At 37.7% G+C, this 18,427-nt stretch overlaps 1 protein-coding gene across 5 annotated transcripts in view; it reads left to right on the plus strand.

Annotated features, from left to right (window-relative positions):
- The window catches only part of KIAA0825, a 186,780-nt gene that overhangs the window by 36,686 nt on the left and 131,667 nt on the right, over positions 1–18,427 (plus strand). For all 5 annotated transcript variants that reach the window (XR_014161101.1, XM_081880319.1, XM_081880321.1 and 2 more), the window contains exons 7-12: positions 4,454–4,548; positions 6,882–7,109; positions 8,768–9,033; positions 11,209–11,359; positions 14,502–14,692; positions 17,583–17,765. Coding sequence is in view for 4 of the 5 variants with exons in the window: in XM_081880319.1 (XP_081736445.1) it covers positions 4,454–4,548; positions 6,882–7,109; positions 8,768–9,033; positions 11,209–11,359; positions 14,502–14,692; positions 17,583–17,765 (1,114 nt within the window). In the remaining variant the exon portion in view is untranslated. The remainder of the gene's footprint in view (positions 1–4,453; positions 4,549–6,881; positions 7,110–8,767; positions 9,034–11,208; positions 11,360–14,501; positions 14,693–17,582; positions 17,766–18,427) is intronic.

Consider the following 18,427-nt stretch of genomic DNA (forward strand, 5'->3'; position numbering starts at 1 on the left):
GGTTTATCTCAGAAAAATCAAAGATTTCAGATCTTCTGACAGATTGTTTGTACTCTTAGGGGGTCTTAAGAGGGGTCAAATGGCTTCTAAGAGTTCCTTAGCTAGATGGTTAAGGAACTGTATTAGGGAGGCGTATGTAGTTAAGGGTAAAGTGGCTCCCAGGGTTTGTAAAGCTCATTACACTAGGACTATAGCTGCTGCTTGGGCGGAGAGGTCGAAGGCTTCTACATCGGAAATTTGCAAGGTGGCCACCTGGGCTTCTCTTCATACGTTTTCATAGCATTATCCCTTGGAAGTAGTCTCTTCTGCAGATTCTGCTTTTGGTAGGAGGTTGCTTGTGAACCAAAAAAAAAAAAAAAACCCTGCAAAGAAAAGAGAGATGCGTAGTTCACACTACTTCTCGCTGCCATCAAGACAAGTTCCTTTGCAGTTTGCACAATGGAAACCTATGAAGGCCAATTTAGGTGGCAGAAAATAGAAGTTACAACTCAAGGAAGCACTGCCTACTGATGCTCTCTGATTGTAATCCCATGGCAGACAATAGCACCAAGGGACATGAGGGGAAATGAACATTTATCAGAGAATATATGCTGAAGTAATCAGGACTTTTTTTTTATCTCAGTTTAAATTCTCTGGAATTTGATTCTTTTACATCTGCTTCTATAAAACGCAGAACTTCATTTAGAACAATAATTTCAAAAGTGCTCCACTTGATTTCAGTATGCTCACTTTTCTTTTTACATTTAATTCTTTGTCTTTATACTAAGAAACACAACTAGTTCTCATTGAGGGCCATATATATGTGAAGTATCAGAAAAAAACATTGACTGAAATGTTAAAAAGAGCAATCTGAAAGAAGTCTTCAGCTGCATGAATGCAGAAACAGTTGGCTTAGAAAAACATGGATTGAAACATAATGCACAATGAATTCTTAACGTAATATGAATTTGATTTGAATAATGGAAAAAGTGAAAATGTTTTTCTTTCCACCGTGAATTCTGTGTCATCAGCGCAAGGGGGTTATATTTTTCATTTTCAGCTAAGATTTGGGACTTTGAGTGTATTCTGACTTTGCTTCCTTGTTTTTCTAGAACTAAAATTGACCAAAATTTGAGTAATACATTGATTTTGTCAGGTACCAGCTGAAAAAAATTAACCTTTTCTTTCTCCATTCCTTTGTCCATTCCTGCTGTTCCATTCTTGCTATACACTGCAATTAAATTAGTGGAATGTTCAGACATACCTAGTACGTTCATTATCACAGGCAATATGATCCTTTGAAGGAACCTGGAACATTCAGCAGCAGGCATGGATAAAGCAGAACATTCTTATTTGGAATGAAGAATGCTTGGTCAAATTATATTCTCCTTCTGCCCTTCTGGTGTGATTTCTCTTTCCTCTGGTCCTTCAGAAGTCTCTTGTTGAGATTTTCAAAAACATCTAACACACTTTTCATCTTCCTCTCACCTTTTTTTTCTCCATTTCAGCGAGAAAGGTGAACTTTAGACAGATCTGATAATGAGTGCCAAGAAAAGCTTTTTCCAGTGGAGCCCTTTGAAACCACTCTGGGCAAACTTGTCAAGGCCTTAGGTTTTCAAGCTTTGCCTCAGGGGACTAGAAAGATTTGCAAAGGTCTTCCCTTCACAGCTTAAGAAGAAATCTATTACTTCATATAAATCTCTAGAAAGCACTGTAAAAGAATAACATGATCACGTTTACAAAGTCACTGCTGTAATGGGTAGCCTTTTAAATCATATAATGTTAGTTTTGTCTCTGTGTGTAGATCCTAAAAATAGCAGCAGCAGCTTCTTTCATAAAGATTATTTTCAAGAAACATGGTGATGGGGAGATGGAATGTACACTGAGAACATAGCAGCTGGAAATACTTTATTTTCATTAACTTGTTAGCACTTTATTGGAATGGACTAACAAATAAAATTCTCACCCAAAATGTTTGCAAATCTCCCCTCCCCCACTTAAAAATAATAATTTATGTGGTGCTAAATTTTCTTCCAGATCCCTTTTCTCTGTGACTATCACACATTGCCCTGGGCAAACTATGGGAAAGAATACTGCCTTGCAGATCCTTTTGGATATTTATTTGACTGCTTAAAATACATATAGTAGTAATACTATATTAGATTTTAAAAGAGTGAAGTGTCAGTTTTAAATGTGTTTAAGGGGTCTCTCTTGTTAAAGTAGTGTAGAGATTCATGTCCTTTGTTTACCGTATGTTTTGTATATAATGTAAATCATCTGGATCTGGATTCCTTGGCAAACACAAGCATTTGCAGTTGTTGATTTCCTTTTTTCTATAAATGTTTATATATTTCTGGGCAAATAAAAGACAGAAACCATAAATCACTGAATGGTATAAAGTGGCACAAGCACTTTCCAATCACCATGATTATTAAGAGTAGCCAGAGTGGATTTCAAAACTTGAATTTCAGAAATAGTAAATGTTTCCTTGAGGGAGGGCGTAGTCTCTGTTGCCCTTAAAGAATCAGCAGATATTAGATTATGTGCGTTTAGTTCCCGAAATTGGTACCAGTCCTTGCTGGTACCAATTTCAGGAACTAAACCCCCAAGATTAGACCCTATGAACTCAGACATTTACCTTCCAATCTAACCTGTTTTGGAGCAAGATACTAGAGAGGGTGGTGGGCTTTCAACCCCACTGGTTTAGGAGAAAACTGATTAGTAAACCCATTCCTATCCATATTCAAGACTGGATAGGACTGGCTTTGAGACAAAAAGAGCTTTGGTCATTGTGATGAATGTCTTAAAGCTGGCGACAGAATGATTACAAGACTTGGTTCTACTCGACCTCTCTGAGGCTTTTGATATAATCAACTATGGGTGTCCTTCTGTGATTGGATTGGAGCCAGGATGCAGAATATTACAATATTACACCCTTCCTGGGTGGCTGATTACAGAAGAATGAATGAATTGATTTATTACAGTCACAGATCAGAAATATAACTGATGGCAGAAGGTAGTGCTGGATGATAACTGTTCCACCCTATGCCTATAGGTTGTATCTTGTCCCCCATGATTTTCAAGCATACACATGAAACCACTGGAGGTTTTGTCTCCCCCCCCCCCCGTATTTTTTCTATCTTACCCTTCAGTATAAGTGCTCTCAAGTTAAGGCTCAACTGTTTTAAGAGTTGTGCTGTTTTAGTTTGTTTGCATTTTTGTAAATTTTAATCATGGATGTTTTTAATGTTTTGATGAAATTGTGTTGTTACACATTTAAATTATGTTTGGATATATATATTATAATTGGTTTATTCTTGTGGAATAACCATGTGGAAGCCATTTTGGTGTGTAAGTGGTATATATTTAATAATTCTAACAATAGGTTTAATCCGCTGCCCCATTTATCCTCACAACTACCCATGAGGTTGAGAGAGACTGGCTCAAGTTAGCTTAATGTGTTGGTTTGCCAGATCCTAATACCACGTTCTAATTAGTACACCACATTGGATCAGCAACATTGCCAATATGCAGATGACAAGCAGCATTACTGCTCTTTTCCACCACTTAATCTCAGGGAGCCTGTGGAACTCTTGAACAAGGGCTTGTCCACACTTGGCTTGCCTCATGCCTAGAAAGCATGAGTTCAAGCAGTATTCCATTTGCCCCACGGCTTTCCCCAGGAAAACCCACTCTTTAACACTGAATCGGAGCAAACGTCAATCCACAGAAAACCCGAAAGCAGGCTGTCTCAGGGAAAGTGGTGGGAGAAGCAGAAGTGTGCATGAGCCCCAAATTCCTTGAGAGACTATGGGAGAGCCTCTGAAACTTAATCCAGATTAGATTGTCAATGTGTAGGTTGGAAAGTTGACTGATGTGAAATCAATCCTAGATGAGGTTGTACTACTCTTTACATACCAGGTGTGCAATCTGAAGGTGCTCCATAACAGACTATTATCTGGAGAGGAATCCTTGGGCAGGTGTGCCTCCTGCTAGGCTCCAATTTGTGCTCTAAAGTCCACAACTCCTACTTTACATATGATTGAGAGAAACATTTTTTAAAGATATGGGTCTGTCACTGGCAGCCCACAAACATGTCAAATGCTGCAATGAGCTGGGGACAGATCTCCCACACCAGCAAGTTGGGAGACTGTAGATTCCAACTGTTAGAAAGTTCTGAATATTTTACTTTTAACTGACTTTTTCCAAGTTACTAATATTTTTATGTAAGTACCTTAATAGACTGTTGATTCCAACATTTAAATATCTAAATATTGTATATACTATATATACCATTAAGTAAAACAAAAATGTAGTTATCGAAAAGAGAATTTTGTTTGCAACCTGAATTTTACTTCTATTTCATTACTAACATTCCACTGCAGCTTGCTGAATATCTTTATAGAATGTATTGATATATCAAGTTTTCCACAGCCTTAATCTTAACTTTGATCCCATTTGTCATACTGTGCAGGAGTTCTGAAGAAAGCTGGTGGGGAGCTTTTAATAGGGGAAAGTAGAGCAAATGAAACCAGTGTGCTTCCTGAACAGTTACTTCAGGTAAAAGAGGTGAGTAAAATAAAGAGTCAAACTCTCTGGGAGCCTGTTTTGTCTGCACCATCAATACAGATAAGGACCTATTAACATATTCATTACGAATCCCTTATGCTAAGATGCTAATAATTTCAGTGCTATTAGTAATTTAAGTCTGCAAAGACCAAGGCTGGAAAGAAAAAAGACCATATACAAAAAATTGTGAATATAAAAGAAGCTGTTAAACCATTTTGTGGCATCACTATTAAAAGAACAAAGTCGCTATCAGAAAGGCAGTGAACATAAAAACATATAAAGGTGCCATTGTAAGTTTTTATTTAATGTCCCCGATGTTTCCAAAAGTATTTTCAGGCGTGTGTTGAAAACTGAGGATCTATTTTTACATAAGCTTGCTCTTACAATTTATGATGGCCATTTGCACAGGCTCTTTTCATATTAATATATTCCATATCATCCTACAAATAAAAAGCACTCATATCTATTTCTCATAGTCTAGCATTACCAAGAAACAAACCACTTTCTGTAGCTAATGCATAACTACACTGGTGCTGCGATCTCTGTGGAGCATATGAGTGAGGGGAGTTCTCCCACTTTGTCTGAGCAGTAAAATATATTGCTATTGAGCTGCATCTCACCAAAATTAATGAATCAGTTCTATCACATTTTAAATGTAGTTTTAAACAACTATCAGCAACTTAATAAGTCTGAATAAAGAACACAGGGGAGTAATCAGTTTATCTAGAACCAAGTGTCAAGAGTCCTAGTTATATACACGTACAACATTTTAGATCATCAATGAAACAAAGCTTGGCATCAAATGGATTACAAAGCTGATTACTGAAGAAATGAACTGGATTGCTATTCTCAGCTTTTAGGGCTGGGATCCAAAGAACTGGTGACACTGAAGTGTAAGGTCTTACCAGTGAAAATGTTTACTTTTTGTCTTTACATGACAGATACCTATTGCACCTCACAAAAGTCCCTCACTTTCAAAAGCAAGTTTCTGTTTGAGAAAGAAAACCCAAACTCTGCAGTTCTTACATACATTGTTCCTTTATTTAAACATCATCAAAACATCATGAATCTTCAGAGTTGCATCCAACTGCTGTCCCCTGGTGATAGAAGACTGATCTAGCAGACAATTTTGGTCAGCTGAACAATGTCCCCCTCATCCAGAAGCTTTGGGTGTGTGGCGGGGTGTGTGTGTAGCTTTGGGACAGCATGGAGGTGGCATGGAGAGCTGCAGAGGACAGAGGCAATTTCCAGAAATTGCCTCAATCCCTGCTTCTGCTGGATCCTCAGTTGGATCAAAAAGATTTCCCTTAGTAGGGACTCAGCTGGATACAATTATTTATTTTGTTTACATCCTGTCTCACCAGGTTTGGTTGAAACACTTTATAATGAATAGGAATCATCAGTAAAACATTTAATATACAAAAGAAATATAACAATAAAACTGACTGCAATAGCATCTACAGCAGCCAGAGAACATAGATATTACAGCAAGTAGAATCTCAGTGCCATAGCATTAAAACACTTTACATTATTTCTCTGAACAAGTGCAAGTAGACACTCTTGGCATAGGCAACAGCAACAGCCTTTAATTAATACCCACACTACTGAGAAGAAAAACACACATCTGGGTACAGGACTTGGGTGGCTTTCCTGAGTTGTGAGTTTAGTTTGAGTTTCCCCTTTCTGGCTTGCTTCTCTTTGTAGTATGTGTGAACTGATCATTTTAAGTAAAGGAACCTGAATAAGGCAAAGAAGTCACTCAGCTATAATCACTGGGTTTGTGTGTACACCATCTGAACTGAGGGGTAATTACTGAAGAGGCTAAAAGGAAATTTTGAGCAGGCTGTTGCCCTTAAACTTTAAAGAACAAGGGGTGGGGGTATGGGAATGAATAGCCAATTAAAAGGCTTGACCATCTAAAATTTTGCAATGTTAAACATTCCTGCTTTGCCAGCTAATCCGGACCTCCCATTTCCCAAGCCAGTCAACAAACACTTCTGACAGTTGCTGAAGCTTGGGCTCTGGCAAGTTTACAAAAGCAGTTTCATACCAGTGGAATGAGGAGGGACATGATGTGGGGTGGTGGTGAAGGTGGGAAGCTACCTAAAATGTTTCCTATATGGACCCCTGTGAAATGAATGGGAGAGGAGGCATAACACAACAGCACAAATAACAGCTTCACACCACATCCAGAAGAAAAGAGTCAGTCAGTTCCAAGTGTATTGTGTGTTAAGTATACAAAGAGTTTCAGTATACAATTTGATCAGCTTAGGTATAATTGAAACAAAAACATTTGACTGTTCAGATTTTGTCTGTATACTTCTATATTTCAGACTACCATACTAGATTTCGGCTGGAGAAAAGCATTTAAAGACCTGTCCTCTTCAGTAGCTCACTGTATAACAATTGCAGTTGAAGATTTTTCCAATAAAATTCTTCAACATGAGCAGAATGAACACACTTCAGCTGCCTGCTATGTGATGCATACTGTAAAGGTACAGCACATGAAGGAGCTCAGGGAAGTAGTCCATGAGGAAGAACAACCAAAACAAATTTCAAAGGCATGTATCAAAAGATCTGAAGTTTTAAGGGGATTACAGAATGTCGGGTTTGTTTACCCATAAAGCATTGAAGTACTTGCACTTCCAGTATTTTAAGAGTCAAATGCATGGAATGAAAACCTGTGGTAAATTATTTAATAGTGCTTTATAGATCTCAACATATATTCTAAGGAACTTTAAAAATGTATCCATTTTAATACTTTTAAAATGTATCCATTTTAGTAAATAGCCTAGATTTCTGTCCCACGAAGAAATTAATTTTGTAGGTGGAGATGCATTGATGAGACTGAGACACATTAGTAGTTCACTAGGGAAAGTCTAAAATGCAATGAATATAAAAACAAACAGGGGCAGAAGGGGTTCAGATCTGAAGCTACAGCGGGAGAAAAATTAAAGCCTGATTCATGGACTTGTGTATAGGGGATTGAAGATTAAAAACAACTCAACCCAGAGTAGTCTCTTCTACTCCAGTTCCTTCTACACTTTCGGTCAGTTTAAATTGCAAAGCTTGTCTTGGACTGTATTACATGTTTGAATACTACCTCATCTTTAAACAAAAAACCTCTCTTATCAGACAAAGCAAGTGCATCAAGGAAAACAGTTCAGCCCAGCTTTCCTCCTCATGTCCTTTTTTATGTTCAGGGAGATTTTCTTGTGGGATAGCATTCAAACATTCAATTTATCCAACTGCAGCCTGAAATGATGCTGTCCAGGTAGAGTTTCACCGCTTATATGACTGAATGAATAAACTGACTCTTTTTGAGGCTTTCTCTGGAACAAAGCAGTCTGCAACCGCATCACTTGTTAAAACTGTGACTGCCGCTTCTCTTCTGAGAAGCATGTCAGGAGGGGGCAATTTGCAGTAAAAAGGGGTAGAGAGTATGTTTTCTCACCTAGTTGGGGTTCCACGTGCATGCTTATAATAAGATACTTTTGTTTTTATAAAGTGAAGGCAAGAGTTATGGCAGCACTACTTAGAGTCAACTGTGTGACCACTCTACAATATGTGTTTAATGCCCACACTAGAGGCTACTGCCCTGCCCTGACTGAAGCATTTGGTGAACAGTGCTCTTTATTCACTTGGTGGAAGAGGGAGTAAAATAGCATTAAATATCTAGGTGCACAGGACTCAGTCACTTATAACCGTTATATGAAAATCTCAATCAAATCAATGAGTTTCATGTAACATGCTTGGACTTAGAGGGAGTTGAGCTCAAAAACAAGTAACCACTATTATTGTCTGTTTTGACACTTGATTAGAAGTTAATGTGTGCATCTATGGAGATCACAGAGTTCTTCATATAGGAACTATGTCAATGGAGGAATTCAATCTGGTAAGGTTATCATTACATCAGGGCAAACATTTCAGCTTGCCAAAGGAATGACCCCCTCTTTCTTCCCCTGTGTGCTCATACAGGGCTTCTGCTCATTAGCTGAATTGTTCCTAGGGTTTTTTTTTAAAGATAAATTTGGCAAATATTAGCTTCAACTTACATGGTCTAAGCTTTTCCTGTATACATGTCCATTTTAATATAATGAAGTAAAAACAATATGAAGCTTACATTTGTCTTTTGCCAAATGCAGTATTTGTCATACTATACAGGTATAAATAATGCTGTCAGTATAAAATTAACTGGATGTCACATTTATTTTCCTAGTTTTGTTCTGACATCATGGAGGAACTTGACATGTTGCTTCCCCTGGCTCTGGCATGCAGAGATGAGTCTCTCCAGGAAATTAGAGCAAACTTTGTAGAGGCCTGCTGCAAAGTAGCAACAGCTGTCCTGACAAGGTTGGAGGAGAGAAGTAAAGATGTCCCTTCCAGAGCTCCACTGCAGAACTTGTATACAATTCTCTCCACAGCAGTGCATGTCTATCAGCATTTTAATATGTATCAGCATCTAATGAAAGATACCACTAGAAAGTGAGTCTGTTGTATTGATTAAAACACCCATAAATACCAGTAAATCAAACAATTCCATTTCAGTGATACAACAAATATATTTAAAAGAAACAACTTAAAACAATGTGCTGTTTACTGCCAGTGCCTTGAATTTTTCTCTTTCTATCCTGGTTTACTATGATCTTGCATTCACTCTGTACACCACTGTAACTTCTAAGAAGCATCTAAAACTTTTGTGTAAGACAGAACAGTTCCAGCCCCGTCTTTCTTCATCTAGACCTTTAAAATTATTCATGTAATCTGGACCACTTTGGGTTTCAAATTGTGTTTGAATGTTGTGGATGTGGTGAGTTTTATTTTCCTTCTATTTATATTGCTTTGGAATATGTGGTTTAATGTTTAATTTTGTATTTAAAGCTTTTTATACTCATTTATTATAAACTGCTCAGAAAACTTTTTGTCATGGAGCAACTTACAAATAATATTATGCACATGCGCGCGTGCACGCGCACACACACAAATATATATGTTACATATAAATCAGATTTGGGGAGAGGGTAATGTCATATCAGGGACGTGGATGGCGCTGTGGTCTAAACCACTGAGCCCCTTGGGCTTGCCGATCAGAAAGTCAGCGGTTTGAATCCCCACGACAGGGTGAGCTCCCGTTGCTCGATCCCAGCTCCTGCCAACCAAGCAGTTTAAAAGCATGCCAAAAGAAGTGCAAGTAGATAAATAGGTACCGCTCCGGCGGGAAGACAAACGGTGTTTCCGCGCACTGCTCTGGTTTCTCCAGAAGCAGCTTAGTCATGCTGGTCACATGACCTGGAAAAACTGTCTGCAGACAAACACCAGCTCTGTCGGCCTGTAAAGCGAGATGAGCTCTGCAACCCCAGAGTCATCTGCACCTGGACTTAACTGTCAAGGGTACTTTACCTTTACCTTTTTTTAATGTCATGTCAATTCCCCCATACCACTTTAGTCAAATGCCATTTTATTACTCTATTTGTCTTTTTCTCTCCTCTTCTGTTGTTACTCTTCCTTTTTCTCTGCTGCTCAAATCATTCACTTCTCTTGAAATTCAAACCATGTGATGTTCTTCTTCAGCAGCTTCTGCATTCAACACAAATTCACTGGATCCCCCCCCCCCCCTTTTGAAGCTCTCCGTGGGCTTGACTTACTGTACCTTTCTGCCACAATTTTTCACCAGGTCCTTTCCTGTGGCCTTGACTTCTTCAGAAGGTTGTTCTGTCTCAAAACCCTTCTCCCTTTCTTCACCTTAGATTTGGAATTCCTTCCTGAGAGTTTCTTTTGCACCATCTTCTCTAAATTCCTCCTCCAAATTCACATTTTCAGTGTTGCCTTTCACTTAATCCACATCCCCAAATAAAACTAAGCCTAACTATGTGTAGTTGAAATAGCTGCTATTGAGTGCTTGAAAACCTTGCCTCACTTATTTTTATCCCCTCCCCTTATTGTGTTGGGTTGTAAATTGGATTATAAAGTTCCTCTGTTGTAGCAAGCTGTGGTGTTGGCATAGGCACCCCCTTTGCCACTGTATCTGAAATGTTGTGCTTTCAGGAAGGATTTTCTTGCCTCTTCCTCAGAACAAGACACTGAGGCAGAATAGGCAGTGCGGGTGGCCAGGGGAAGAGGAGAACAGCTCCACTGCTGGTGCAAAGAGGAGGATGGGGTGGTGGGAATAGAAGGCAAGGGGGTAGCAGCCGAACCACCACCCTGGTCAGAAGAGGCTAACCTCTCTTGTGCTAACCTTGATAATAGTATATATTTTTATAATAATTGTATATGTATGAAACAGTTTGGTATTTTTCCTACCAGACCACTTTTTTAAATAAAAAGAACTATCCCTTAAGTATTGTTTAGAAGTACCACGTATACTTCTACATTGCATTTCAATAATAGTGATCCAATCATTTATATGTGCATTGTTTTAGCAGTAGATTGATGGTGCTGTTTGCCTAAGTAGTATAGTACACATTTGTAAAACAGTAGAAGTAGATTTTCAAAGAGCCTCTGTAACAAAGACCAGATTTTAACGTGAGTGTAGGTTTAGATTCAAGAATCAAGAGGAAATGAATGATTGATACTTAATAATCCAAACCATTTGTACAACTGTGGGTTGTTACCTCCTACTGCACTGGTCTTAAATCTTTCCTTCTTTGATCATTTGAACAGGCCTGTATTCCTAATGCCTCTCCAGCAATATCAGGAATTGATCAGTGTTCTTCAGTTTCAAATTACAAACTACTGCATCAGAATTTGTGCTACAACTATTTTACAGGATGCCGAGAGTCACTACTGGGATGACTACAAAGCTTTTTATGAGGTGTGATGTTAAGTTTACTAGCTTTTCCTTTTACACAAATGTTTCTTTCTTTTGTTTTCTTCTTGATTAATTTGAAACATAGGTTCAATACTACCTGAAATCAAGGTTACATTTTAAGGTTGCTGATCTATAACAACTATGTGTGCATATGCCTAATTGAGTTCAATGGGCATTATGTGCATGCAGCAATGGTCATGAATAAAGGCCAAGCTATAATATTATGTAATTACAAAACAATATCGAGTCCTTCTAGATGTTTACATTCTGGTATGAGTACATCTTTGTGTGCTTTTTAGGACTCTTCATTTTTAAAACAGATTAATTCATTATTGTCTTATCTACACTCCTGTTAAATGTCCCCAATTGGTTGAATCAAGTAACTTCCAAACTTTGTTCCAAACTACTGTGCCATAAAAGAACTGCAGTGTATTGCAAGAAAGTATATACATAAAATAACTATAGTTTACTGTGATCCCAAAATATGTACCTGTAGAAGCAGCTGCCTGCTTCCTTTGAATGATTTGCTGCTTGGGAGCAGGGCTGGCCTGTAACATTTTGCCACTTGAGGAAAAATGCTCTGCCATGGTGGGTGTGCCCCACCACAGGTATAGCCCTACTGTGTTGCCATGCCCCCACATGGTGCACTCATGGCAGAGGCAGCAGCAGGACGCACCTGCAGAGCAGGAGGCAGCGGGGGGGGGGGCACCCACGGAGTGCAGTGGCAGTGTGCTCATCAGGCCCATATCTGCCCCCTGGGGCAACCACCTAATCTTGTTTCATGGGTGGGACAGCCCTGCTATCAAGGATTCATGACCAATCAACACTCACTGGAGCAATGAATTTTTCCATGGCTGTGCACTGAGCTCAGTATTTGTTGGTGGATAAAATAATTAGCTAGTATGTGAAATGTAGTAATTCTGATATTGTCTTCTTTACAGAATATAAATATTTCAAAATGACAGTGAACCTTAATTTCAAACTCTGGATAGCTGAACCATAGTTAATGCCACAACCAAGGTGGGCAGTGGGGATTTGCACTCTAAAACAGATACAGTTTGCAGTAGCTTGTAGTGTGATGTGAAAACAATCTAGTGCAGTATCTCACCAACTAAATAGATGGAATACCTGCTTGGCTACCAAACTGAAATAAAGCTTTTAATGAAACAAACATCTGCTGCAATCTCCAAAACGTATGTTTTCTAGTTGTCAAAAATAAAGTTGTCTATTTGTAGATAATACTGAGTGGCTTATGTAGTACTGCCCAGCTGCCTGTTTCTTGACATACAATTTAAATAAAAGCCCACATCTGTTTTATTGTATGAAGCTTGCAAAAATAGCAGATGTTTACCCATTCAGATACTTTGACATAACAACAAATAGCAAACAGGAAAAGGTTCCCTGTAAATTTCAATGAGGATTCTATTTATTACCAAGAATCTACTTTGATATGAAATAACATGAATAATTTAAATAAGAACAATATATATTCTGGTATATTGGAAGTTTCAGATACTAAATATCAAATAACTACATAAAACACAATGAACCGAGTATAGGATATATACCCAGTGGAACATATATTTAAATGTATTTTAAATACTTTAATAAATAAATAAATAAATACTGAATTCAATTAAAACGGCTTCAAAATGGTTTATAAATTATTAAATAGTTTCTAAGAAAAGTGATATCCAACAAAGTCATACACAACGTAGATCCATTGAAATCAGTGTTCTTAAATTACTGAAGGTCACTTATTTCAGTGAGTCTACTCTGAGTATGATTAATATTGGATATCACCCTATTTATTTATTTATTTATTCATATTACTATTATTTTAACAATGTTTACTCATAATGCCTACTGATAATTTACTGCTATTGCAGCAAATGTTCAACAGTTAATGACTTTACCTGTATATTATAAAATGCATGATAAAACATTAATAAAATGTCCACATATAAATCATTTAATTTGATGCTAATCTTGGAAGCATTATTTGCAGAGCTCTTCACTGGTAAGGTTTTTTAAAAAAATAGTTATGCTTCATTATAGTGACCCATAATAATAGAACTTCATAGTATGTTGCATATCAGACAGGAAATTATAATAATCTCTGCTATATGAAAAAAAAATCTGCAGAGGCATAAAATTGTCACAGAGTTTAGACTGTTACTATATTTGTTTCTGGTATTGTTAAAATATAATAAAATAGCTAAAGGATCTTTAAAAAGAATTATAACAATGAATGAACATTTACATTCAGCAAGGAACACTGGGTGTATTTTCAACTCTTTGGCTATATTTATAGGCTGTCGGATTATAATCTATCTATATCTATGTATGTCTATAATCTATCAATGTAGGCAAATAAGTGTGTAAGTTAACTCATTCAGTTGGTCTGTAGGTACTTTCTCTTATATTGTGGTAGGATTAAGGCTCTCAGCAAGGATCCTCTAATTTTTTGCCACGTGTACCTCCAAGGGGTACTTTAATTGTATGCATATCTACTCAGAAGTAGTTCCCATTTTGTTCAATAGGGCTTGTTCCCAGGTAAGAATGTGTACAACTTCAGCCTGACTTACCTGTGCTACTTAAAACATAACTCAACTTGTAATGTGGATATAAATGCCCCATTTGGAAAACATCTACTTATGGCCTTCAGTGAAGAAGTTGGAGCACCTAGAGATGTATTAACTTGCTGGTGACAGCTGCATAGAAAGTTATTCTTAGTAGCAATTAAGAGTCTAACTAAGAGTAACTGCTTCATGGTTGGTCAGCCTTTTACAATGGGATTTGCCCTTGATCACAGCAGAGATGGTGAGTAGTTGTACACAATTTCGTAAATTAGTAACTACACAGTACAGCATGCTTATCCAAAATAGGTTTGGGGAAGGTAAGTTTATGGTAGGTCAAATGTTTGTGGTTTTGGAAGAAAACTGCTTTCCCAGCTGAAACAAGACCCGAGTTGTTTTTGGGAGCGGAAATATGTTTTGCATCTTGCAAGGTTTCTGGTCTAGTTATTCAGCAGTTCATACTTTTCAACTATTTCCTCTCGGCCTGAATGGATTAGATTCACTGAATCCAACCTGACATTCAGGAAGATGGGTTTCTATTGTTTAACATTTGTTGGTTTTGCCAGGGGGAAAGATGCTCATTCTCCATCCAGATGTGGCATTATTTCTGCTGTGCTCTTCATCATGATCTATGGACTGTTCTACCCCCTGTGCTAGCCCAGGAGATTTTAACAGAAGTGCTGGAGGAATCCTTGGCACTCCTGGCTTGCAGATATTTTCAGGCCCAGCCCAGTTACAAGAGAACACCGCAGATAAGGTAATGATTGATTTGAATTTTGCGCTGTGGGTGATGTGAATGTATTATTATTGTTTCCTGTTCTGCTTATTGAGCATTCAGAACAACTTACATAAATTAAGATGAAATAATCATGAAATATCTTATTAAAGACAATACAAGCTAACAAAACTATACAATTTAACAAGCAATGAATATAAAAACGTTTTTATTAAAAGCCTGTTGAAATAAATCCATTTAAAGTTTTGTCTAAAGCACAAGACTGAGGAAGTCATCCAATCGTTTATAGAAGGTTAATTTTGTTTTATGCCTAAGCATTGTTGTTTTGTGCCTGAACTTTTTACTCTGTGAATGTTAAGTAAACTCTTCTGCATTCAAATGCAACAATACAACCATGGCTTAGGGATACACAAACAAGCTACAGTGAGCATTTGGCTTGCAAACTCATGCCTCCGTTTTTCTCTGGTGTAGCTGTGATGAGATTAGAAGCATCTGCTTCTGTTTTAGGTTAACATGGCATACAAACCTGAACTAGGGGATCACCACATTTTTTGGCCTGTGGATACATTTGGACTTTTTGGTGAGAACTATGGGCCATGTCCCCTCTGGCAATTTCTCTCCACTTTCCCCACAGAGGTACAGAAAGTGACTGCGTGCACCCCCCCCACCTATACATATTATTTGCTTTTCCAAGTAATCTAAGTAAAAGTTGGATCCCGTAGATCCAACTTAAGAAACCCGTGGAGTTGAAAGAGGAAGTATGAAAAATCATCACTCTCCTGCAGCTCTCTGTACTTCTCAAGGGAGAAGAAGGTAACCAGTTTAAACCACCTCATGACCAAGGGATAGTGAGTAGAAGGGGTGGCTGAGAGGCTTCATGAATACTTCAAGGGAAAATTTCAGAGCTGCCGTTGCTTCTCTTCTATAGGCACCTCATTAGCAACCTCTCTCCTAAACTGTGGTTTATTGAAACAAGTTAGCTTGATTTAAAATACTATAGTTGAGACATCAAGTTTGTCCAAGGTTATGTGCGTACTGTAAATCAGAAGCTCTGCTGGAGCCCATGGTTTGCTGTGAATTGTTCTAAAAACAATATAATATCTCCCTGGAAACTTGTTTTTCATGCATGAAAAAGTGCTTTTTCTAGTCCTAGCTGTAGTTGCGTATCTTTTCAGTGTTCACCAAAATTGTATGCCTTTGATCATTCATACTGCAGCTTTTAACCTTTAAGTTCAATATGCGATATGTTTCCAAGGTTAGTTGTGGGCATGATATTCATCAAGGAGATGATAAAAACGGCTAATGACAGGAAGCAACTAGCAATGGAAGTAAAAGCTACAAAATAAATATATATGGTGCAATATACAAAGCTTTATTTTTACAGAAAAATAAAAAAATGGTAGACTGAAGCCAAAGGTGAGCAGATCCATCCTTCAAATGTCACATATTTTCCAACATCTAGGTACAAACTACAAAGGAACTTATTTTTCAAAATGTTGCTTGTGTGTATAACCTCATTATACAGAGGATTTATAGATTTCAGTATATATGAAAATACTTAGACTATTGTCTGTAAGCATACATAAAGAATGGAAACACCCTAGTGATTTCTAGATTTAATTTTCTTTATAATTAAGAAGAATGAGAACATACATACTCTATTGTGTAGCAGAGCAGGCTTTTAATATTAATTCTGGAATTAGAAGTATGATCAAATTCAGCTGCTAGAGTATTTGAGTCCTGATCTGTTTCTGCTGTTCTCTGCAGATTCTGTACTTTATTTGCTTTTTGTTGAAATCATGACAATTGATTCATTCTTCTTGAAAATCTGATAGGCAGATGTATACATTGTTTGGATAGCAATCCTGCCCTATTACAATCAAAATGTGAGCTTTGTCATTAATGCCAGTGGGATGTAGGTTGTATCCATAGTCTTTGCAATCCTTTTTTACAACTCACTGTTCCTTCTTTGTCATGCCAAAGACATTTACAGTGCCACGTTAACTGGTAGCTATGTAACTCTTAAACAGCTTCTGGCATATACTAGTTATCATAATATAGCATGTTCATAAAAAAGCAAGAAAGTAATAATAGAGGAACCATAGTGAAACAATGGGAGATGGGGCAAGTGGCAAAGAAATCTTGGGAGAAAAGAGCGGGTACTCGGAAAGCACATATGGAGCCCATGATGAAAAATCAATATAAAATGGAACTTGCATACTAAAGGAATGGGGAAAGGGCACCAGTTTCCAAAACTCTTTATATAAAATTGTGCCATGAATATTTAAACTAATGTCTTACTTTCGCGGGTGGCACTGTGGGTTAAACCACAGAACCTAGGACTTGCTGATCAGAAGGTTGGTGGTTCGAATCCCCGCAACGGGGTGAGCTCCCATTGCTCGGTCCCTGCTCCTGCCAACCTAGCAGTTCGAACCGGGGATAAAAAGCTCTGAAGAAAACAGAAAAAGAACATATTCAATTTTCATTTTATAACAGGTGTAAGGAACAGAGAAATTAAAATATATTTAGTTGTAATGTTTTATTTGGCGTATTCAGAATTGGATAAAATTGCAAATTTTAGCAAATTATAATCCTAGCTTTCACATGTATAACAGTGCAAGTGGTGAATTCCTTCCTCATTCATATCTACGGAGGGAGCTAATCCACAGATAATCTTCATTTCTTGAAATCAATGGGGAAATGAAACATAAGAGCTCTGTGTATACTTTGGTAATGTTGTATCAGGGACAAGATTATATTATTATTACTTAAAATTCCTGATGATTTTAAATAATGCAAAAGAGATCACTTGTATATAAAAATCCTTTCTGCATTGTAGCAGGTTACTTGATTGAATGTGTTGAATTGCATGCCTCGATTGATTTCAGGGTTTTTGCTTTGTCTCTTACAGAATAGATGTTATAGCAATTCTGATGACCTGTGAAAGCATGCTGTGGTCAGTTTGCAGTTCTGTGCAAGAACTGTTGTTCCCACAAAAAGACAGAAATCGTCGTATTTATAAAATACACAAGTATTGCAACAATTTACTTGCAGCAGCTGTCTTTTTAACTGCACCATTGGAGAACCTGTATAAGTAAGTGTAATGTAATATTTTAAGACAAACAGACATTTATAGAAGGAGTAACAATCGTCTATCTTTGTGTAATGGCTGGATTCCAGTATGGTAATGATGCACCAAAATCTGAAACATTGGTTTCAACTGTGGATGGGAAGTGGCGCTTGAATGTGCATTATTTTACCCTGCAGCAGATTTGTTTGAGGAAAACAGTGTCATTAGAATCTGGTAAATTTGAAACCAGTCTATATTCAGTACTTTCAAGGCTGCAATCCTCAACATGCATACTAGGGAGTAGTTGAACACAGAGAGACTACTTCCAAATACACATGCATAAGATTGCGTTGTTAAGAATTTGGTAATAATAGCAAAGCCTCTAGCAATATCTAACTCTACTGCCTGCTTGGTCACATTCACACCATACATTTAAAGCACGTGGCTTCTTCCAAAGAATCAAGGGAACTGCAATTTGTACAGAGTGTTGGAAATTGTAGCCCTGTGAGAGGTAAACTACATTTCCCAGGATTTTTTGTGGGAAGCCATGTGCTTTAAATGTATGATGTGGATGTGACCGAGGCTGGGGCTGGGGCTAAGCCATCAGGAGGGCTGAAGCTCATTGCCCAGAACTCTGGAGAACTCCTGCCAGTCAGAATACAAAGCTAGATGGACTTAGCATCCTG

The sequence above is a fragment of the Podarcis erhardii genome (assembly GCF_964252035.2).
Source record: "Podarcis erhardii genome assembly, chromosome: 11".
Classification (NCBI taxonomy): Eukaryota; Metazoa; Chordata; class Lepidosauria; order Squamata; family Lacertidae; genus Podarcis; species Podarcis erhardii.